This window comes from Mustela lutreola, chromosome 12 (genome assembly GCF_030435805.1).
Source record: "Mustela lutreola isolate mMusLut2 chromosome 12, mMusLut2.pri, whole genome shotgun sequence".
NCBI lineage: Eukaryota > Metazoa > Chordata > Mammalia > Carnivora > Mustelidae > Mustela > Mustela lutreola.
The window spans coordinates 9,096,093-9,120,672 of record NC_081301.1 but is presented as its reverse complement, the minus strand read 5'-3'; the positions used below and the strand labels follow the sequence as shown (position 1 = coordinate 9,120,672).

Sequence of the window (24,580 nt, the reverse complement as noted above, 5' to 3'; positions counted from 1 at the left end):
AGATACTAATCAACATTACTCTTGAACTGTAATACAACTGACCAGTCAGTTGATGCTTATTGGATGCCTACTGTCTGTCTCTACTGCACAGTTCTACACTCTGAAGATTCCTGTTAAGTGTAACACAGGGTCGCTACTCGCTTAAATTGCTTAAGACTTAAAACATATGGGGGAGAGAAAAAAGCACCCTTTAACTGATAAGCAAGATTCATTTTACCTCACTTAGAAATATGTATAGGAAAGCTCCGTAAAGCTTAGAGTAACTGAAACACCCAGTGTAGTTACTTGAAAGGTTAGTTCTCTAATGAGCAGTTAGAAAAACCATCATGTGCTGTATGTGAGCAATGTTCAGGATATCTGTAGGGAAGTGGACATTATTACAGCTTCAAACTATGTCTTGCCGTGATCAATGATTGTTCTGTCTGCTCGCCCTACCAGGGGCATCTGTGCAATAAGATTCAGAATCTCTCTGTCTTGCCTTTTCAATGAAAATGCCAGAAGATGTTCTTTTTATCCAAGGGCATAGACTGGTGCTTTATTTACCAAAGCAGTAGTAAATTTCAGCATAGGCCCCATTACTTGGTTTTATCGATTTAAAACAATACAGGTGAACTGAAAGAGGGGTTGAGGGTTGTTAACTTAAAAGTTTGAGACCCAAGTCTGATCCTTGTTTTCCTGCTGCACCTGCCCTGAAGAGTAAAGCAGCTTTACTCATCTTCCACGGCTGGCTCATATCTACCGATAAGGCCCACACCAAAGCCAAATTATTCCAGGACAGTGGCTTCCTTGTCATCCAAGGCCCTTGATGTCCTTCCATGGACCTGAATCCCTCTTCTTCTCTACATTCTCTCTCATCCTCTGAACTTGCTACCTATCATTATCTCCAGGGTTTTTCTTGTGCCTAGCATTCTTCCTAATGTCCACCTTTATCCACCTTTCAAAAGTCGTACCCATTCTTCGAAGCCCAAATGTCACTCTGCCATGAAGCCTGATGATTTCTCTGCCTCCAGATGTGAATACTCCCTCCTTGGAACTTAGGAAACCCTTAATCCTATCTTCCGGTGACACTGCACAGACTGCTTGCTTGAGAATTATTTTCTTATATATATTTTATCGTACTAAAGACCAAGTGCACATCTTGCTCATTTCTCTCTACCTTCATAGCATCGGGAAGAGTTTGCCCTTCATTAAACATTTGCTGAATATATGTAAAATCCCAGAGAAAAACAGGAGGTGCTTAGTATTGACAATTCATATTTATACATAGGAGTTGGTAGAGTGTGTCCTCCAGTGGGAAAACCTCATTTTGGGACTGGGAAAAGGGTGGACGGAAGGACAGTCGAGGGCTCTGCCTCCTTTGCATGTTGGGCCATTCGTAGTTTCAGAATTCTCGCTGCCGCATCTGACTATCCCCGCCATTTGACAAATGTCTTAGCTTTCATTCCACCCCCGCCCCCCCCCCCCCACCGCATAATACCATTGGCAATTGCAAATGAAGTGGAAATTTAGATGTTAATGTTTGGGTATGATACTATAAAATACCAGATTCCTAAGGAGTGACTTTTTTTCCCCCCTTTACAGGCATGTAATGAATTCACTACACATGTGATGAACCTTCTCCGAGAGCAGAGTAGAACACGTCCCATTTCCCCAAAAGAGATTGAAAGAATGGTGGGCATCATCCATCGAAAATTTAGTTCCATTCAGATGCAGCTCAAACAAAGCACTTGTGAAGCAGTTATGATTTTAAGATCAAGGTTCCTTGATGCCAGGTATGTGAGGCCACGAATCTGTTGCATGGCTTTTTTCCTTTCCCCCTTTCACTCCTTGTATATTATTTTCTGTAAAACTGGCCAGTTGGTCCTAGAGTCTTCTTTAATTTGGCTAAGAGCTCTTCTCTACAATGGATAGGTGATTCACCTCCTGGTGCCGGTGCTGTGAGGCCTCTTCTTATCTGGGAGGGGTTCTCCTATTAGCTACCATTTTGGTGACTCAGAAAAGAGGATTACTGCTGCTACTAAGGACTTAGGAAGAGGTAGCCTTTAATTCTGATGCTAAAAAGTATTTTTAAGGATAATTTTCAGTATGTAACTCTGTTTTAACAAAGGTTTGCTTTCTAAGAATTTCTCAGTGTTACATTACCTGTGCCTATTACAAGACAATGCTTGGAGACACTGATACTCCCAAGAAGGAAATGTGTTGTAGTTAATAGCAATGACCGCAAACCCCCCAAATACTGTTTTTAACAAATCAAGGAAGAAAGCTTATCAGTTTCTTCCATAAAGATGAAAATTTCCCTTTTATCTGAAACTTTCACCAAGTTTTGCAGGAGTTGATCAATCACTCTATGGTGCGTCGCACCTACTAGATGACGTAGCAGAATTGTCAGCCTCCTAGGGTATGCTGCCTCTGAGGGGAAGCCTCTTGGACATTGCTGAAGCTTGTGATTGGTCTTCAGCTTTTGAAAGGAGTTTCTGTTTTGTTTTGCTTTCTCTCCCTTGCAATCTCACAGAGGTGGTAATTATTATCCAACTTTTACAATATTGAAGAAAATAACTAAGTTAGCTTCTCAACTGGAAAACAAGGTGTGTGGGACAGTGTTCATGCTGGAGCTCGCTCTTAGAGAACGGAGAATCGTATGCCACCTAACTGTACAACCATTCTCCTAGCTAAGGAAAGCCCTGTATCACTTCTGGTTCCTTCTTCTTCCATACTGAATCAGTTACCAGAACTCACCAGTGCTTGGTTTTCAGCCTTGCCCATATTAGCTCTTTCTTTCCGTGCTCACACTGACTCAGTCCATCCTTTTGTACCTGGCCTCAAACAGTTCCCTCCTGTGTCTCCCTGTCTCCAGTCTCAGCCCCTTTCTTACCCATCCTTCCCACCGCCCTGGCGTGTCCCTGTGATACCCCAATTGCTTTGCTTAAAAACCACAGTAGCTTTTCAGTGCTGGATAACTCACATACACACTACTTAACCTAGCGTTTAAGGCCTTATATGACCTGTTCCTGCCTGAATTGCTTTTTCATTATTAAGATTCTTTGAAGTTTTATTCTGTTTTTTTCCAATTTAAAGAATCCCAAGCCCACTTTGGAAAATTGGGTAATCTATAGAATAGAAAAATGAAAGGTTAAAGAACATTACATTTTTGCTACATAAGGAAAGAAAATTACTGAAAATGCTCTAGGATATTTCCTTCTGGTTTAGGGGCTTTAAAAAAATGTTCTGGTGATGGTGCAATATGCCTGATTTGGCTTGCATTTTAAAAAATTTACCGTGAATAAACAAACATTTTTATATAGTATAAGCTCTAATTTTAAACATTTTAATGGTTGAAGTCTACCAAATGGATATATGATAAATAATTTACCTAGCTCTTCCTGCATTTTTGATCATTTAAGTTGTCCCTTTATTTCCATTATGGTTTCTTTCTTCTTCTTCTTTTTTTTAAGATTTTATTTATTTATTTGTCAGAGAGAGAGAGAGCAAGAGCGAGCACAGGCAGAGTGGCAGGGAGAGCCAGAGGGAGAAGCAGGCTCCCTGCGGAGCAAGGAGCTCAATGTGGGACTCGATCCCAGGACGCTGGGATCATGACCTGAGCCGAAGGCAGCTGCTTAACCAACTGAGCCACCCAGGCGTCCCGGTTTCTTTCTTCTTTACTTCTCTCCTTTCTTCCTTCCTTCTACAAGTATTTACCTATGCTGAAGATTTTAAAAGTAAGCAAGATAGGTTAACATATTTGACGCAGTTGAACTTACAGTCTACTTGGCAAAACAGACACTCAATAAGTAAACAAATATGGACATACCTCAGAGATATTGCAGGCTTGGTTATAGACCACCGCAGTGAAGTGAGTATCACAATAAAGTGAATCAAATGAATAAATGAATAAAGTGAATCAAATGAATATTTTGGCTTCTTAGCCCCTAAGTTATGTTTATACTGTACTATAGTCTGTTAAGTGTGCCATAGCATTATATCTAAAATAAAATGTACATGCCTTAATTAAAAAATACTTTATTGCTTAAAAAAAAAATGCTAACCATCATCTGAGCTTTCAGCAAGTTATAATCTTTTTGATGGTGGAGGGTCTTGTCTCAGTGTTGATGCTGCTGACCGATCAGGGTGGTGGTTGCTGAAGGCTGGGGTAGCTGGGACAATTTCTTAAAACAACAGTGAAGTTTGCTGCATGACTGTCTCTTCACAGACGATTTCTCTGTAGCACGTGATGCTTTTTTATAATATTTTACTCACAATAGAGCTTCTTTCAAAATTGGAGTCAGTCTTCTGCTGATTTATCAGCTGTTTATGTCACATTCTAAATCCTTTGTTGTCATTTCAACCATCTTCATGGCATCTTCACCAAGAGTAGATTCCATCTTAAGAGATCACTTTCATGAGGGTTTCTGGGGGGAGGGGGAATAGGGAGAGAGTGGTTAGGTTATGGACATTGGGGAGGGTGTGTGCTATGGTGAGTGCTGTGAAGTGTGTAAACCTGGCAGTTCACAGACCTTTACCCCTGGGGCTAATAATACATTATATGTTAATAAAAAAGATTTAAAAATTAAAAAAAGAGAAATCACTTTCTTTACTCATCCATAAGAAGCAACTCCTCATCTGTTCAAGTTTTATCATGAGATGGCAGCAATTCTGTCCACTTCAGGCTCCACTTTCTAGTTTCCTTTCTATTCCCACCACATCTGCAGTGACTTCTTGCACTAAAAAGTCTTTATGAGGTTTGGAATCAACTTCTCTCAGACTCCTGTTAATGTTGGTATTTTGATCTCTTCCCATGAATCATGAATGTTCATAATGGCCTCAGAATGGGGAATCCTTTCCCGAAGATTTTCAATTACTTTGCCCAGATCGAGCAGAGGAATCACCATCTCTGGCAGCTATATCTTTACAAAATGTATTTCTTAAATAGTGACACTTGAAAGTCAGAATTCTCCTTGATCCATGGGCTGCAGAATGGATGTTGTGGTAGCAGCCATGAAAACATAGTCTCATTGTCCATCTCCATCACTGCTCTTGGGTAGCCAGGTGCATTGTCAATGAGCAGTAATATTTTGAAAGCAGTCTTTTTTTTTCCTGAGCAGTAGGTCATAACAGTGAGCTTTAAGATATTCAGGAAACCATTTTGTAAACAGATGTGCTGACATCTAGGCTTGGTTGTTCCACTGATGGAGCACAGGCAGACTAGAGTTAACAGAACTCTCTAGGGCCCTACAATTTTTGGAATGGTCAGTGAGCATTGACCTCAAAGTCACCAGCTGTATTAGCTCCTAACCAGAGAACGAACCTGTTCTTTGAAGCTTTGAAGCCAGGCATTGACTTCTCTTCTCTAGCAAGGAAAGTCTTAGATGGCCTCTTCTTCCAGGATAAGGTTGCTTTGTCTACACTGAAAATCTGTTGTTTCATGTAGTCACCTGCATTAATGATCTTAGCTAGTTCTGGAGAACTTGCTACAGCTTCTCGGTCAGCACCTGCTGCTTCTCCTTGCACTTTTATGTTATGGAGGTGACTTCTTCCTTAGACCTCATGAACCAACCCCAACTAGCTTCATGGTTTTCTTCTGTAGCCTCCACCCCTCTCTTAGCCTTCACAGAATTGAAAAGTGTTAGGGCCTTGCTCTTTGGCTTAAGAGAATATGTTCTAGCCTATTTGATCTTCTATACAGACAATTAAATTTTTTTTCTTTAAAAAAAAATTTATTTGAGAGAGAGATCATGAGCCTGGGGGAAGGGTAGAGGGAGAAGCAGACTCCCTGCTGAGCAGGGAGCCTGACACAGGACTTGATCCCATGACCCTAGAATCATGACCTGAGCTGAAGGCAGATGCCCAACCAACTAAGCCAGCCAGGTGCCCTGTTTTCACTTTCTTATCATTCATGTGTTTATTGGAATAGCATTTTTAATGTCCTTCAAGAACTTTTCCTTTACATTCACAACTTGGTTGATGGTTTGGCTCAAGAGGCCTAGTTTTTGGCCTGTTTTACCAAGCTTAGTGAAGACATCCCTTCCCCTCTAAGCTTAATCATTTCTAGCTTTTGATTTCAAGTGAGAGATGTGCAACTCTTCCTTTCACTTGAACACTTAGAGGACATCATAGGGTTATTACTTTACCTAATACCAATATTGTTGTGTCTCAAGGAATAGGGAGGCCTGAGGAGATAGGGAGAGACGGGGGATGGCCGGTCAGTAAAACAGTCCAAACACACACAACATTTATTAAGTTTGCTGTCTTCGATGGGCACGGTTCTTGACATCCAAAAGCAATCACAAAAGTAACATCGAAGATCACTGATCACAGATCACCACAACAAATAAATAATAATAGAGATGTTTGAAATATTTCAAGAATTATCAGGATGTGTGACACAGACACCAAGTGAGCAATTGTTATTGGTAAATTGCCTCTGATAGATTTGTTCAATGCAGGACTGTCACAGACCTTTAATTCATCAAAATTGCAGTACCTTTGAAGCACAGTAACACAAGGTATGCCTGTGTGCTATGGTATTCTATTCAGTTAGGCAATGAAATGCAATGGTAAGTGCTGTGAAGAAAATAAAACAAGGTAAGGAACAAGAAAATGATGAAAGAGGATATTATTTTAAACACATGTTTATGGAAACTAGTGTTTCCGTGAAAATCTTTATGCATTGAAACTTTTTGATCTTTAGAATTATTTCCTAGGATTAAGTCTCACAAATGGAATTATTAGATCAAACTTCTAACATTTTTAGTGCTGTCTTTATATCATTAAAGTGTTCTCTCCTGTGATTAATACAAAATGAAATCCCTCTTGGTCTTACCTGTTTCCTCTGATTAGAACCACTGCCCCTCTTCTCCTCCCCGCCCCCCGTCTCTGGCCTTCCACAGTAAACTGCCAACCCTGTCCCCAACTTGGTCGCCACTGATGAGTGGTCATCTGTGAGGGTGTCCAGCATGGAGCCTGGAATGGAGCGAGTGTTCATGTTGATTTCGTGAGACCTTGCTCATCCTTCCAGGCCCAGCCTAAATGTTCCCTTTTGGGGAAGTCCAGTGAATGGGACTGGTCTCTACCTTCTCTTCAGTACTGATACTACATTGTCACAATTCTCTAGACCAAACTTCATTCAGATTGCCTTTATTATAGCTTTTCAGGAACATAAGCCACATTGTCACTGAAAAGCAATCGCCAAGTCTTGAACGTTTATATTCCCCACGATTCCAGCAAGCTTCTAAATGCAATAAGCTGCAAAAGGTAATTTATTGGCTAAGCAGATGAATGAATATTTCTGCTTCATACCTTTAATATCTCAAGTCAAAGAGTTAAGGTAGTGTCAGAGAGCAAAAAAAAAAAATTTCAAAATTGCTTCTCAACTTTGAGTATTTTAACAAAAGATATTATGTAACAAAGATATTTTCAAGTACTTCCTTCAGAAAGAAATCCTTCCTAACAATTGTTATCCTATTTCTGCTAATACTTTCCCATTCTTGTCAACATGCATGCTTTTTTTATTACATAACTGCATTCATAATATATACACCTAAATGATTCATTTTTCTTCTGAGAAGAGGAAGTATCTTAACAAGTCAGAGTGAGCAGAGGCAGAATGGGAAGGTGGCAGAGCTTGGAGCAGAGTTCCTTCTCCCGCAGAGATTGCTGTTAGTGATGTTGCAATGCTGATGGGACGTGGCCCTGGGACTGAGGCGCCGCTGTACACTGGCCTGAGGCACAGCCATTTAGAGTGTGCTAAAGCCTGCGGGAAAGGAACTTAGGGGGATGCTTAATGGGCATTTTCTACAGAATGTTTTTCTAAAAAATAAATAAAGCATAACACCAAGTTCTCCTGTTTTATGCCTTCAAGTGAATGCAAACGCTGAACTTTGGTTCCATCTGTTCCTGTAGTGCCTTTCAGCAAGGCCTCTGCACTGGGAAGCCGAGGTTTTTCTGTTCTAGGCAAACATGCTCATTCAGATACATGATTTCCTTGCTCACTTGCTCCTGGCTTCTCCTTTGGCCACACTCACGTTTTCCTGGTAATTGGACAAGTTGAAGCATGTACCAATGCAAAACATTTAGGAAGAAATTTGCGTAGGTCCCTCTGCTCTTCTAGTAGAAGTGCTCTAGTAGTTTGGACATAGCCAGACTGTCTGGGATGAGGTATCCTATTCTGCTCATAAATTTGTTCTCTGACATTTTTCAGTGTTTACTAAAACCATTCCTAGACAGAGTTGATAAATAAGCTAGGCTTAGCTTTGCTTTCCCAGATATGTTCCTGCTCATTCCTCCTTTCATTTCCCAAAGAAATGCCCTTATGTCAAGCCTCAGTCTTGCTGCTGAGCTCCATGTTTTTTATTATTATTATTATTATTATTTTAAAGATCTAATTGGCTTTATTCAACCATTCAGCAACTGAGCAGCATCCCATCTAACAAAGAAGGGTGCTCTGGACTCCAGATTTTAGACTTAGAGTTCGGAATTCATATGGCTACATATAATAGATCAGTGGAGTGGCTGGTTGAGGGACAATGAGGATTAGAACAGAAGGGTGCATGTCTGGGGGCATAGCCATTACTCAGCATTAGCCTATGGCTGGCTTCTGAGAACGTGGGATTTGTGTGACTGATCTTCCAAGATTTTCATAAGAAGCCAGAAACTTCGATTTTCATGGGTAGGTCATTTTTGTATGGTCTCAACAAATATGATACTATATCATAGTATATGGGCCAGGTAGTCATCTCTAGATTTGGGCCAGATAATTATCAAGATTGGACGGTTTCAATACCTATCCTAGACCTTTTTTACCCTACTCACCCACACGCCCACTTTTCAGAGGGTGCCCCTTCCAAGTGCCCTCAGGTCAGAGGAGTGCATGACCACTGCAGAAATCCCAACTGCTGTTGATGTCTTTCTCTCCCTTTCCTTCCCTCCCTGTTTTTCCTCACCACTTCCCCCATTTAATTCATCATCATGTTCTGTAGATTTTCATTCCTAAGTAGATCTTGAATTTTTTTTTTCATCCTTAAGGAAACAACCGATGGTTTAACCTTCAAAAAAATTATTAAAATTAGGAAATTTCAGGACTCTAACCTGAGGTGTTTTGATCAGACCTAGATTTCTTCCTCCCCTGACTCTCCTTTAATGTTGAGACATAGATCACATACTTAACCTGCCATGTTAGTGACATCATTTTAACTAGAAGAATCTCATAGGGTCTACACGTTTTACAACTGCCTACTGACTCCTTCCCGAGTATAGGATATCACAAGTGAGACGATCATTAAAATTATTTGGAAGATAGTTTTAAGAAAATTATTTGGGGAAGTATTTTCTAGTTATTGGAGGATCTAATTGAAAGTGAAGTCTGACAAATGCTAATTTTCAGGTTGGAATTCTTTAAAATTACAATAACAAAACCCAAACATGAGTAATATTTTTGCTGTTTGAAAGAAATTGTTAATAAATACTTGGTCTTCTAACTCTGCCACCCCCTTCCCAGTAAAAACAAAGAAAATTTCCTTCCCTGCTTTCCCTTGTAAACAAATCATGCCTTATTCCAGACACTTGCTTATGCAGAAAAGTCTAGAAATTCTTCATGTATTTTTTTCCTGGGGCACCTGCTGGCTCAGTGGGTTAAGCTTCTGCCTTCGGCTCAGATCATGATCTTGGGGTCCTGGGATCGAACCCCGCATTGGGCTTTCTGCTCACCAGGGAGCCTGCTTCCCATGCCCACCCCCATCTGCCTATCTGCCTACTTGTGATCTCTGTCAAATAAATAAAATCTTTTAAAAAAACCAAACTTGTTAAAAAAATGTAATTTTTTCTTACATTTCTTCTTTTTCTTCTCCACTCACTGCCCCCATCCAATCCATCACCAAGTCCTACTGTTTTTACCTTTTGGATAGATCTTGAATCTTTTTATTTCCATTACTCTTGCCTATGACAGGTTACCATCATCTCTCAATTTGACCATTGCAGTTGTCCCCTTAAATATCTGTATTTCCTGGGGCTTCTGGGTGGCTTCAGTCAGCTGAGCATCTGCCTTCAGCTCAGGTCATGATCTCAGGTCCTAGGATTGAGATCATCCCCCTCATTGTCGGGCTCTCTGCTCAGGGGAGTCTGCTTCTCCCTCTCCCTCTGCCTGCCACTCTGCCTGCTGGTGCTTGCTTGCTCTCTCTCTGGCGAATGAATGAATAAAGTCTTTATTATTATTATTAACATACAATGTATTATTTGCCCCAGGGGTACAGATCTGTGAATCATCAGGCTTACACATTTCACAGCATTCACCATAGCACATACCCTCCCCAATGTCCATAACCCAACCCCCCAACCCAACCCCCTACCCCCCAGCAACCCTCCGTTTGTTTTGTGAGATTAAGAGTCTCTTATGGTTTGTCTCCCTCCCAATCCCATCTTGTTTCATTTTTACCTCCCCTACCCCCCACAACCCCCCGCCCTGCTTTTCAGATTTTTCATATCAGAGAAATTGTGTGATAATTGTTGAATAAAGTCTTTTTTAAAAGATCCACATTTCCTTTCATGCCCTCGTCCAACTCTTCTCAGCAGTTAGAATGATCTTTTTGGAACATAAAACTTAAAGCCTTTAATAGCTTCCGGTTGCACTTAAAATCTTAAAATTCTTATGGACCCACTAGGTGTGTGTATAATCTGGTAACCCGCCCATCCTTCCATGCCAAACTTACACATTCCCTGATTTTTACTGTGTGCCAGTCTCCTCTGCCCCTTTGGACTTTCCAAGTTCGTTTCTGTTTCAAAACCACTGTCTTTGCTCATTCCTCTTCCCCTCTACTTTTTGTCTGACTCATGTAATGCCTACACATTCTCCAGATCTCAGACTCCGTGTCACTCCTACAAGGAAACCTTTCCTGACTCTGTAATCTGTGCTAAATTTCCCTCTTATGTGCTTTTGTTATACCTTATACTTTTCCTTCATGACACTTGATATGGTCTCCACAATTTGTATTTATGTCCGTGATACATGTCTAATGACTGTCTTCCCCCTAACTTTCTGCTCTCTCCCTCACCCCTCCAATCTCCTGTAAACTCTCTGGTAGACCTTACCTGTTTTGTTCCACTGGATCTTTATTGAGTACCTATAACGCATCAGATCCTTGTTGAATAAATTAAAGAATCAAGTTAATTGTGCTTCACATTCTTGTATTTATAGTGATCCTACATCTTAAAATGATTCCTACAGTGCTTCGGAGGATGCCAAGAGCATAACTGCAATATCATTGTGATAAATCATTCCCTAAGAATGTTTAAAAATAGAAATCTATTTTTTTTCATATAATTCTAATCAACATATCCCTTTTCAGTTAAGGCTGATTATAACTATAATTCTCTTTTGGTTCTTGTCATAGACGAAAAAGGCGTAACTTCAGTAAACAGGCCACAGAAATCTTGAATGAATATTTTTACTCACACCTCAGTAACCCCTACCCCAGTGAAGAAGCCAAAGAGGAGCTGGCCAAGAAATGCAGCATCACAGTGTCACAGGTGAGAGGACGCCGTGGGTCTGTCTTGTTTCCCTGTTGATACAAGAGCCCTCTTCTTTTCTCGGGGAATCACCAAATGTCAGATCCATGTGTTCCATCAACAAAGAAGATAAAAAGTATAAATATAGATGTTTACACATTTTTATGCAAGCTTTTTAAAGCTTAGGTAATTTTTTAAAACCCTAAGTGGCAAGGAATCAAGATAATCACGCACCACGCCGGTGTAAATCTTCGATAGAGAGGACATAAACATGCCACGGGGAGAGACACGGTTTATTCTTAAGTGACTCTTCAGTAAATGGCATGTAGTCTTGCTTTCCCTGATTTAGATGACTGACCTAAGCTTCTACCAGTGAGAAACCAATTTATTTGTTGCCGAAAGGAAATTTAATATAACTCTTTGGTGAAGGCTTTGAGGAATTCACTAAGTGTTTTCCTGGTAACCATACTATGATATTTGGGTCCCAAGGATTTCTTTGCTTTCTTGTTACTAATTAAACAGAAGAATTAAGTTTATACCTGTCACTGTTTTGTTTTTTTTAATGTTTATTTGTAATAAATTGTGGCCCTGAAATTAGCTGTCATCTTCTAACAAAAATACATTTAGTTTTAGGCAGATAGATGGGTATTTAGGTTGAGGATTGGAGACAAACCACTGTACCTCCTTATAAAATAAGTACATTCTACTTATAAAATAAGTATATTTTACTGGCATTAACTCTAAAATATAATTTTATTTAAATACTTACACAGTTGTTTATAGATTGGCATTGGGATAGCTTTTCCTTAGAGCACGCAGATGTGGTGATTACCAGCCAGCTGTTGCAGTGGAACTTAAGGAAAAGCTGACCCTTGGCAGAAATTTCAGTGCTCCCTATTGGTCATGGGACACACACATTTTTTGTTTTTAAAGATTATATTTATTTATTTGACAGACAGAGATCACAAGTAGGCAGAGAGACAGGCAGAAAGAGAGGAAGGGAAGCAGGCTCCCCGCTGAGCAGAGAGCCCCATGTAGGGCTCAGTCCCAGGACCCTGGGATCATAACCTGAGCCAAAGGCAGAGGCTTTAACCCACTGAGCCACCCAGGCGCCCCAGCTACACACATTTTAAAGTAGTTTCTAAATAAATACTTCTTTTGTACATCTGAAGTCCAAGATAGTAAAGATCCCCTTCAGATCCCATACTGGAAGTTTTATATCAGTATTTTAAGTCCTTGTTCTTTAAGGAATTAGAGTCTGGATTTAAGATGATTTCTAGCTTCTGTTTTGACATTACTATCCATAGGACCTCTAGAACCTTCTTCGGTTTATAATTAAGCTATCGTTTAAGAGTTAGTGTCATTCTCTTACAAAATAGTGGCTTATCTTGATTCCTCTTGCTCAGTTTGAAATGGAATATAGTTGATTTGAGTTACCAACTTGTGAAGATGCGTATAGAACATTCCTATCTGGGTGATGTAGTACTCACTGCCACTTGAGCTGTGAAGGAACAGTATAATGCTGGGTCATGTCGGGAAGCTGAAATTAAGTGCGTGTTTTTCTGGTGTGCGCATTTTCCCTGAACACTAGTGAAAGGATTAGGCTCATGCTAAACGCCAATTGATGATGCCAAGCCCCATTTTCCGGCTCTCCCAACAGCTCTCTGACTTTAGAATTCAAATGTTTGCAGGTCCAGTTTCAGTCAAAGTGTTTTCATGCCTTTGCTTCTTTTCTTACTTCTATAACATAGTTACCATTGGAGAATAACACAGATTATATACATTTTTTGAAAGCGATACAATCCTGGCTTTTCATTAGTGTAGTACTAGCATTTTGTGTGTAATGTAGGACTTGCCTAAGACATGCTGTGTAATAAGTGGCAGAAAAGTTTCCTTCTGACTGCTCTGAACCAGGGAGGTTTTGCTCTACTTCTAAAACAGACTAAGAACACATTACTTATTTTTAAAGCACATTACTATATTCATTTCACTTACTTTCTGATAGAAAAACAGCTTTGTTAGGTTTAAAAAAATTTTTTTTGGTAATTGCTTGAGACATGGAAATAATAGACTTAGATTAGTGTGTCTACAAAGCAAACTTGCTGACCATTTTTTCCCCCCGCAGTTCAACCTTTCAAATGCAGAATTTCAGGGATCTGTTTAAGCATTAAATTGTGACAATTTCCTCCCCTTTTTACCCTTTTCCTGACTAAAGGAGTTAATTTCCCCTCAACAGTCCCCCTCCTACACATCTCTGAAGAGGGAACAATGATGTTATCATTTTAAGTATTAGACATCAGCTGCTCGCCTTATAAATTAGTGCTCTGTTGTTTAAGTTGTTTAGAAATGAAAGCAGAGAATGTTCCAGATCTGACAGGTTAAGTACTTTCTAAAGAGAAAAAGCATTGTTTAAAACATACATCATACTAAAATACAATTAAATTTAGAATCCAGAAATCGTTCATATACAAAACTAACTTAAAAAAATGGAAATCCACTGATAACAGGCAATTGTTGCAACACAATTTTTACCAGATTTAGGGCATATGAAACTGATTTATTTGTTATTGCTTAAAATATTGTTTAAAATAATAATTAAGAATAAGTAAGGAACCTTCAGAAGAAAATGTAAGGAAATATCTTTAGTACTTTGAGGGTAAGAAAATATTTATTAAAAAGAACATAAAAAGTATAAGCAACGAAGGAAAAGACTGATAAATTTAGTGGTAAAATGTTTATAAAAGTACTTAATAAAGACTGAAACAACATTATACAACCATTTTGGTAAAGATTGGATCAGGCAGGAATCATCAGTAGATATTAAATCTAGAGGGAAACTTTTTTTTTTAAAAAACACAGAGAGCAAGACAGTGAGAGAGGGAACACAAGCAGGGGGAGTGGGAGAAAGAGAAGCAGGCTTTTCCTGCTGAGCAGGGAACCTGACATGGGGCTTGATCCCAGAACCCTGGGATCATGACCTGAGCAGAAGGCAGACGCTGAGCAACTGAGCCACCCAGGTGTCCCTCTGGGGGAATTTTTTTTTTTTAAGATTTTATCTAATTATTTATTTAAAAACTTTTTTTTTTAATTTCTTTTCAGTGTCCCAGAATTCGTGTATGCATAACACCCAGTGCTTCATGCAATACGTGCCCTCCAGAATACCCACCACCAGGCTCACCCAACCTCCCATCCCCTCCCCTCAAAGATTTTATTTATTTGACAGACAGAAATGGCAAGTAGGCAGAGAGGCAGGCAGAGAGAGGGGGAAGCAGGCTCCCTGCTGAGCAGAGAGCCCGATGTGGGGCTCCATCCCAGGATTCTGGGATCATGACTCGAGCCGAAGGCAGAAGCTTTAACCCATTGAGCCACCCAGGTGGCCCTTAGGGGGAAATTTTGATGAAAAAAATAGTCTTAAGGTGTCTCTCGATAGGCCCTTTGTTAGTTGTAAGGATTAAAAAAAAAAAAAAAAAAAAGCAATTATAGAGTGCAGAAATGGAACAAACCCTGATCAAGTGATTAGAAGCAACATCACCAAAGAGGGATGGGTAGACATTTTGTGTAGTGCTTCATCCGAGAATGTAACCTGAATCTAATCACTAGAAAACATCAGACAAACAAAATGAGGAGTGTCTGTTAGGAAAAAAAGGAGGATGGGAGCAGCGTTCTTTAGAAATGTCAGAGAAAGGCCGTGGAAATGTTTCACACTAAAGGAGGATAGAGACATGACAGGTAGACGCACTGCCTGACCATAGACTAGATCTTGTACCAAAAGGGACAATATACCGTAAAGGATATTGGGTTAAATTTATTCAAGTCAATTATAATTTGTAATTGTACTACAGTTATATAAAGAGAATATCTCTGGTCTTAGGGAATACACACTGACTTATATAAGGATAAAGGGCCATGATGTATAAAATTGATTTGCATATGGTTCAGGAAAAAAAAGTGTGTATATGTGTGTTTATATATGTGTGCATGTATGTATATAAACACACACAAACATGTATAAACACAGAGGGAGAGTGTGCATGCATGAATACACACAGATGATAAAAGAAATGGAGCAGAATGTTTAATAACAGGTGAATATGAGTAAAAGGCATACACAGATGTTCTTTGTACTATTTTTATTTTTGCAACTTTTATTTTTTTGCAAGTTTGAAATCATTTCCAATAAAACCTTCTTTAAAATGTGAAGACAGCCATAGACTGCAAGAAGGGATTTGTAAGTGTATAAGCAAAATTAAAATCCGAAATACAGAAGGAATTCCTATAAATTAACAAGAAAAAAAGAATGGATTTGAAAAATGGAAAATGCAAATAAGGACTTCACAGAAGAAATATAAATATTCAATTATATGAGAAGACCCTTCTTACTAATAATCAGGAAAATGTGATTTAAAGACTGCAGTGAAATCACATTTTACATTTCCCAGGTTGTGGCAGAAAATCCTAAATTTGACCATACTGAGTCCACACATTGTTGGCAAGAATATACAGTAATAGGAACTCTTAAATATTCTTGTTAGGAATGTAAGTGGGTATAGCCTCTCGGAAAACTTTTGGCACTATCTTATAAATTTGAATATATCTATACCATTCAATCTACAATTTTACTTCTAAGTGAAATTGCCCTAGAAAACTTATTGTGTATGTGTATCAGGAGACATGTGTAAAAGCATTTATTGTAACATTGTTTGTTGGCAAAAAACTTAAAATAAGACAGTTGTCCATTGACTGGGGAAATGGATAAATCCATTGTGGTATAATCCTGTTACAGGTTACTGTGTAGCCATGAAAAAGGATGATCTACAACTACATAGACCCAATTTGAATGAAGCTTAGAAACATAATGAGTGAAAAATGTAAAACGCAGAGGATGAGACTCTTGATCTCAGGGTCCTGAGTTCAAGCCCCAAGTGGGTCATGGAGCCTACTTTGTTTGTTTTTTTATTTTTAAATTTATCTGAGAGAGAGAGAAAAGAGCATGAGAGCACAAGCAGGGGAGGGAGAGGGAGAAACAGACCCCCTGCTGAGCAGGGAGTCTCACTCTACTCCAGGCTTGATCCCAGGGCCCTGGGATCATGACTGACCACCACACACCCCTGGAGACTACTAAAGAAAACCCTCAAAAACAGGCAACATTAATCTTAGTTTTAAAAGTCAGAATAAAAGTGGTTACCCTTGGGAGAATAGTGATTGGAAAGAGGATGTTTCTTTCTTTCTTTTTTTTTTTAATTAAAAAATTTTTTAAAGATTTTATTTATTTATTTGACAGAGAGAGACACAGCGAGAGAAGGAACACAACAGGGGGAGCGGGAGAGGGAGAAGCAGACTTCCTGCTGAGCAGGGAGCCTGACGTGGGGCTCGATCCCAGGACCCTGGGCCAAAGGCAGCCACTTAATGACTGGGCCATCCCAGCACCCCTCTTTTTTTCCTTAAGCTTTACTTATTTTAGAGCAGGACAGAATGTACATACACATGCATATGAGGTGGGGGGTGAGCAGAGGGAGAGGGAGAAAGAAATTTGTGGGCTTGATTCCTTAGATCACCACCTGAGCTGAAACCAAGAGCCAAATGCTTAACCAACTGAGCCACTCAGGTACCCCTGATGTTTCTTGATCTCAGTTATGGTTTCATGGGTGTCTTCACTTTTTGGAAAATTCATCAATCTCTTTACTTATGATGTGTGCCCTTTTTTTGAAAAAAAAAAAAAAATATATATATATATATATATATTTCGCTTGACTAAAAAGTTTACTACTTACACAACAACGACAAGCCTGGCCTCATGGAGCTTACGTTTTCCTGGGAGAGTACAAACAGATAAAATGAGTAAATGAGATGATAAATTAGAGTAAAGTGATAGGTGTTATGGAGGAAAAACAAAAGAGGGAAGGAGAACAGAAAGTGACATGTACAATTAATTTTTAATAGAGTGGTAAAGAAAGCCCCTCCTGAGAAAATATCTTGTGGTAAAGATTGAAAGAGAGAATGAACAAGCTGTGTGAAGAACATTCCAGGCAGAGAGAACAGTTAAGTGCAAAGGGCCTGAGGTGAAAGTTGCCTGAGCAAGTGGGAGAAGTAGTAGGAGATGAGGTCAGAGAGATGGTGAGATCCAAACGCTGAAGGGGCCTTGGACACCATGGTAATGGCGGACTTTTCTTCTAAGGAGTGGTGTGATCTGACTTAAGGTTCAGGAGGATCACCATGATGGCTGTATGAACAACAGAGCGAGGGAGACAAGAAGAAGCAGCCACCAGTTAGGGTGTCTTTGCAATAATCCAGGCAGAAGATGAGGGTGGCTTGGGCCAAGATGTTTGTGGTAGAGGTGATGAGAGGCTGGATTCCAGATAATTGTGAAGGTTCAGCCAAGAGGGTTTACTGATAGTTGAAACGTAGCTTGGAAGAGAAAGAAGGTCGAGAAGGACTTGGACATTTTGGGCTTGAGGAGCAGAAAGATGCAGTTTTCATTAAGTGTGATGGGGAAGGATTTGGGAGGAGCAGGGTTTTCAGGGGGAGGGGAGATCAGGAGTTTGGTTTTACATGTGAAGTTAATATATATTATAGTTATTTTAAGTTCATTATATATTATATAAATAGGTGCTGGTAAGTGAAAAAATTATAGTTTATGTTAGTATTACATTCATTTGTGTTAATATATTATCAATGTAAAGGTCCTTAGCACAGAGTTCCAGGTTGAACTCAGAATTGGAGGTCTCTGGTTTCTTAAGACGTGGTTTGGTTGAATAAGGTGGAGTGCCCCTTTTTTTTACATAACACCCTGAAAATTCACAAAAAAAAATTATTTCAAATGTCATAAGCATTGAGAATCATACTTAAATTGTCACATATTCTTAATTAGTGAAGCAGATATTAATATGCCTTTACTTTATTTATTTATTTATTTATTTATTTATTTTAATTTTTTTTTTTTTTATAAACATATATTTTTATCCCCAGGGGTACAGGTCTGTGAATCACCAGGTTTACACACTTCACAGCACTCACCAAATCACATGCCCTCCCCAATGTCCATAATCCCAACCCCTTCTCCCAAACCCCCTCCCCCCGGCAACCCTCAGTTTGTTTTGTGAGATTAAGAGTCACTTATGGTTTGTCTCCCTCCCAATCCCATCTTGTTTCATTTATTCTTCTTCTACCCACTTAAGCCTCCATGTTAATATGCCTTTACTTTTTGAAATAGAGCTAACTTGCATTGATTATTCACATCAGCAAGTCACAAAAAACTCCATTGTTCTCCTGATTCCAATTTTGAGTTTTTTTTTTTTTTAAATTTTTTATTTTTTATAACATATATTTTTTATAAACATATATTTTTATCCCCAGGTCTGTGAATCACCAGGTTTACACACTTCACAGCACTCACCAAATCACATGCCCTCCCCAATGTCCATAATCCCAACCCCTTCTCCCAAACCCCCTCCCCCCGGCAACCCTCAGTTTGTTTTGTGAGATTAAGAGTCACTTATGGTTTGTCTCCCTCCCAATCCCATCTTGTTTCATTTATTCTTCTTCTACCCACTTAAGCCTCCATGTTAATATGCCTTTACTTTTTGAAATAGAGCTAACTTGCATTGATTATTCACATCAGCAAGTCACAAAAAACTCCATTGTTCTCCTGATTCCAATTTTGAGTTTAAAGAACTCTGGCCCTACTTTCTCTGCTAGGTGTTTTTAGAATGAAAAATGTTCACTTATTCTTCATTGCTACTGTAATTGAAATGTACTGTAAAGAAAGGATTGATTTTCTTTTTTTTTTTTTAACAGATGAGAACCTGAAATAGTAGAGAGGTTAATTGGCAACATTAAGATTCATTCATTCATTCATTCAACTAACGTATTTTAGAGCTTTTAAAGCGGTGCACAAGACCCACTTTTATAACAGTCTAGCATGGAAAAAAATTATTATCTAACCCTTACAGATGAGGAGACTGATGTTCAGAGAGGTTAAGTGATTTGACAGAGAGTCACAAGTCTTTACAAGTGGGAGCACTGGGGCTTCTTCCTACACAGAGGTTCTTGATAAAAAGCAAGAAACTGGATTTTTACTTTTTTTTTTTTTTTCCTCTGCAAGAGGCAGTGTGATTCCTCTATCCCTAGGGCCCCAGCTGCCGAGTCCTGTTTGTGCAGCCCAGGCCTGGGCTTCTGTCACTAGGGCTGCATCATTTCCCCCTAAGCTGCTTTAGACACTCCAGGCTAGTTAGTAGCCTGAGGTCTCCTTCCTCATTAAACTACTTATTCCAAAGCAGTGAATATTCAGTAAGCTAATTAAAATTTGTAAGTAAGATTTCCTTATTAAAAAAATCTATTAAAATAAGAAGAAGCCCGTTAAAATAATAATTAGAACAGGCAAAAAAGGATGGCTATCAAATTACAGTATTTTTTCCAGCTATCTATAAAGGCCTGTTCAGTGGCTCTGGCAGTAGGCAGAAGGCAGGAGTGGATTTCTCCTGTAAGGACGCAGTTGGTGAGCTGGAGACAAGGTGAAGGAAAGTGGCAGCTATTTTGTTAAAGTGGCTCTTTCACTTGTCTTAAAAGAAGGCTATAGGCCCTGTGTTCTATAAAGGCTCTGCTTGTGTGTCCTAGTGGAGAGAGACGTCATTAAACAGTGTGCAAAGAACAAAGGAGCAGCTTGTAGAGAGATGGGAGCTTTGAGACTGCTGTAACACTCAGTACAGATAAGGCATATATCCGCAGGATTTAAAGAAAACAGAAGCCTCTGATTTGCTGCTTCCGTCTTTTCTACAGTCAGTGCCATGATTAGCAGGGTACCTCGAGTTGGCTCCAGTGGTGTTGGGTATTTTTATTTATTTTAAATTGACATTTTTGGAGAAAATCTCCTAACACTAGTTTGATTAGAATGCCCAAACTAAGGGTTGAGACACTGTTTCCAGCTTCGATGTAGTGGTTTTTGAGTTTTCCTATGCCTAGAAGAAGCCATGATCAGAACCATGGTCCCTCCAGTTTTTGTCCCCTTCACCTTCTTTTGCCTGTTTCTTCCCTTTGAGTATTCCCAGCAGTCTCTCCTCATACCTGCCCCTCATCATCGCATCTCACCTTTCCGTTGCCTTGCTTCTTTGAGGCATGTCAGACCAGTAGGCCAATATATCAGTCAGGGTCCCAGAAGAAAACAGATGGCACACTCAAATTAGAGTAATTTGAGGAGAGTTTAATAAAGTGACTATTAACAGAAGTGTGGGCAGAGTGTAGGGAAAGCACAAAGGGCAATGCTAGTAATGCTCGGCTCTGTTACTACCCCTTACCCTAAAGAAATGAAGAGCTACCAGCACCCACCCAAGACGCAGAAGCTGTATTTGGAAGGATAGTAATTGAAACCTTAAGTAAAGACAGTTTTATGCTGAGGGAATCAGGGGAATGGTTACTCTGATGTTACTTCCCTTGCTTTTCCTTATCTCCCACCAGTGACTTCCTTTGGCTGGAAGCATCTTGGGGCCCAGAGCAGTGTAGAGAGTAGGCAGAGAGGAATGAACAGAAGATAGTGTAGCCCGAAGAACAAAGGCACCAGTTAGAACAGGCTCCAAGTTCAAGCCTGCTGGCTTCTCATTCACTCACTCTGATATTCCTACCCAGGATATCTGGCATCCTCCAGAGATTCTCTTGGGCTTCCTTTGTCCTTGTGTTTTGGCTTCTCTTCTCTCCTGATTTTTCTGTCAGCCATGCAGAAAGCATTTTACTTTTCTAAAGGGAATATGGATTTTGAGAGTAGAAGCTACAAACAATGTAAAGAAATTAATTTGATCCAGCCAAAATTACTTGTGTGGGTTTTGGGGCTATTTTCCTAATGCATTCAACAGATCCTGAAGCATTCAACAGGCCTCCTTTAAGCACTGTGATTGGCACTGTGGCAAACAAAGGTGAATTAGTTAGGGTTCTTCTCCCTGAGAAATGTCAGATTTCTTGGGGGAGACAGACAAATGTGTTACTGACAAGACACAGAAGTTACCTGGGCGAGTACACAAGTTCATTTGGGTGCCATTTTGGACTGTGGTAGAAGGATGGGTTTACTTTCTACTGAGAGGATTAGGAAGGTTCCCAACTTATTAGTTGTGTGACCTCTGGGGAAGTCATTCAACCTCACTGTGCCTCATTTCCTCATAGGTATAATTTGAATTAAAAACAGTTATACTCCATCAAGTTATAGGAGTTTCAGTGAGATAATATATATAAAGTACCTAGCAGAGTGCTTATCACAGAGTGAGGAGAAGATATAATAATAATAATAATTATGCTGTTTATGCTATTTTTCCTGCCTGGAATGGTCTAACCCTGCCCACCCCCAACAAAAATGTATAAACATTTTATTAATTATGACTCTTTCACTTCAGCTGTCAGTTCTTCAAGAAAGCTTTTCTTGTACTCCCAGTTCATATCTTCCATTATGTATTCTCATAGTTTCTTATGCTTCTTCTTGATAGCACTTATCACAATTATAACTAAATAGTGAATTGTTTTGTTTTGTTTTTAAAGTGAACTCCAGGGACACCTGGGTGGCTCAGTTGGGTAAGCATCTGACTTTGGGCTCAGGTCATGATCCTTGGGGTCCTGGGATTGAGCCCTGCCTGCAATGGGCTCTATGCTCAGTGGGGAGTCTATTTGTCCCTCTCCCTCTGCTCCTCCCCCTGTTTGTGCTCTCCGTCTCTCTCAAATAAATAAGTAAAATCTTAAAAATAAATAAATAAATAAAGTGAACTCTACACTCTATGTGGGGCTCAAACTCATGACCCTGAGATCAAGAGTCACATATTCCACTGACTAAACCAGCCAGGTGCCTGGAATAATGAATTGTTTCATTTTAGTATATGTGCTGCTGAAGCAAGCACTAAATAATTAATTGTTTAATGCTATTCCCCTGATAGATGGTGAATTCCATGTTGATCGGGACTGTAGTCTTATTCAGCATTATATTATTAATGCCTACCACAGGGTATAGCACCTTGATTAGAGAAGGTCTGGAATTACGTTGTGTAGATGTTTAGATGTCTGCAGTTATGCTTGCATTTATGAGGTTGAGCAGTTTAGATGTCTGTTTTACTTACTTACTTACTTAATTAATTAATTTTTTAAATTAATTTATTTAGCAATATTCATTCAACTAGTGATTTTTGGTCATGGTGCTATATTTAACAGTGACTACAACAAAGATTCTGTCTTGTGGAGCTTATTATAGTCTAGTGAGGAAAGAAGAATAATATATACCTTAATTGAGGTACATGTTCATAAAATATTAGGTATAATTATAAATACTAACATAATTATTATTATGTCATACTAATAAGTACTATGAAGGAAAATAAGAAAGGTAAGGGTTTCTGGATTGGGTGGTATGTCAGACTTAGGAGAGAGAAATCTAGCACCAATGTATAAGATCAATTTGAAGGGGAAACCACTAGAATGAGAGCGACTACATAAGAGATTATTGGAATAATCTGGGAAAGAAATGTTGAGGATTGAAATAAGGCCACTGAAAGTAGAAAACAGGGATGGATTTGAAAAGCATTTTGGAGGCAAAACTTGTATTTTGGAAATTGGGGAAGCAATTGGCTGTGAATATGAGGAAAGAATATTAGAAGATGGCTGAGGTTTTTAGCCTACATAATTGAAAATGATGATACTATTATCTGATAAAGGAAACACATGAGGAAATGCTTGTTTGACAGAGGGGAAATTAAAGGTTTGTGGAAGTTATGCCAGGTTTGCATTGCCCTCAGCACCTCAGTTGTGGAAATGTTCAGTTTGGAAGTATAACCTATGAGAAAGGTCAAGGTTAAATATGTAGCTTGGGAATCATCCATGTAAGTACATAGCTGAGGCCCTGGGAATGGATGGTGTTGTCCTGGGAATTTGTAGATAAGAAGAAAATAAGGCCAGGGGAAATAACTTTTCCTTGAGTCATTGGTCACTTCTGAGAGAGTGACTATGATGCTGAGATGTTAAGCAGTACTTTTGGAAACTTTGTAGGGAATCAGTGTCCAGGTGTCTAGGACCTACCAGGGAAGGCTACCTTATTTCCCTTGAGTGAGGCTTTAGACTGCTAGGGCTGCTTCCTAGCAAGGGTGCACTGGAAGTAAATAGATTCTGCTTCAAATACTTCAGTCTTTGAAATTGGATTACAAGTACTTGTAGGTACCTGGACAAAGCAAATATAATTATTTTTTTGTAGAAAAAGATAGCAGCATTCTAGGCTTCAAGCTGTTTCTATAAACAAAGCAAACACAACACTGGGCACAAAGCAGAGAAAAACAGACATACAAGAAGACATGGCAGCATGTACTAAAACCAACAGAAACAATAGATAATAGAAACAGACCCATAGAAATCTAGAAAATAAAAGGATCCTATATATGGACTATAAAAGAAGGGCTTAATATATCAAAGGAAATAAAGACAAAATGGAAAATTTTGTCAGAGGGTTGGAAACCATAAAAAAGTTCAAATGGAAATTTTAGAGCCAAAAATATAGTAATCAAAATTAAGAATTCAGTATATGGCTTTAAAAGCAGATTCAACATAGTTGGGAAAGTTAATGAACAGGAAGATGGATCACAAGAAAATAACCATACTAAAGAATGGAGAGACAGTAGAATAGAAAATCAGAAAAACAGGGACATTGAGGATACAGTAAGAAGTCTAACATAAATGTAATTGGAGCGTCAGAGGCAAATATAAGAGTGGGTCAGAAACAGTATTTAAAATGTGAAGTCTGATAACTTTCCAAAACTGTTAGAAGACTCCAAGCCCTAGATTCATGAAAAACTACAGTCCCCAAACAGAATGAGTATATAGAAATCCACACTGGAAACAGCTGAAACAAAAGCAGCCAGAGGGGAAAATACAATTGCCTGCAAAGAAACAGCAATGAGACTAACAACTGATTTCTTAAGAGAATAAAACCATAGTACAGTGGAATGTTATCTTTAAGAGATTAACTAAATTAAATGTCAACCTAGAATTCTGTATCTGCTAAAAGCATCCTTTGATAATGGGGTTGAAATAAAGTAAAAAGTTGAGAGGATAGAGAATTTGTACCATTTTCTCACAA

The 24,580-nt window shown here is 39.1% G+C and overlaps 1 protein-coding gene across 3 annotated transcripts in view; it reads left to right on the top strand.

Moving 5' to 3' along the window:
* Positions 1-24,580, top strand: part of PBX3 (PBX homeobox 3) — a 217,200-nt gene that overhangs the window by 172,588 nt on the left and 20,032 nt on the right. For all 3 annotated transcript variants that reach the window (XM_059141025.1, XM_059141024.1, XM_059141026.1), the window contains 2 exons: positions 1,582-1,772; positions 11,379-11,514. In XM_059141025.1, coding sequence (XP_058997008.1) covers positions 1,582-1,772; positions 11,379-11,514 — 327 coding nt within the window. The remainder of the gene's footprint in view (positions 1-1,581; positions 1,773-11,378; positions 11,515-24,580) is intronic.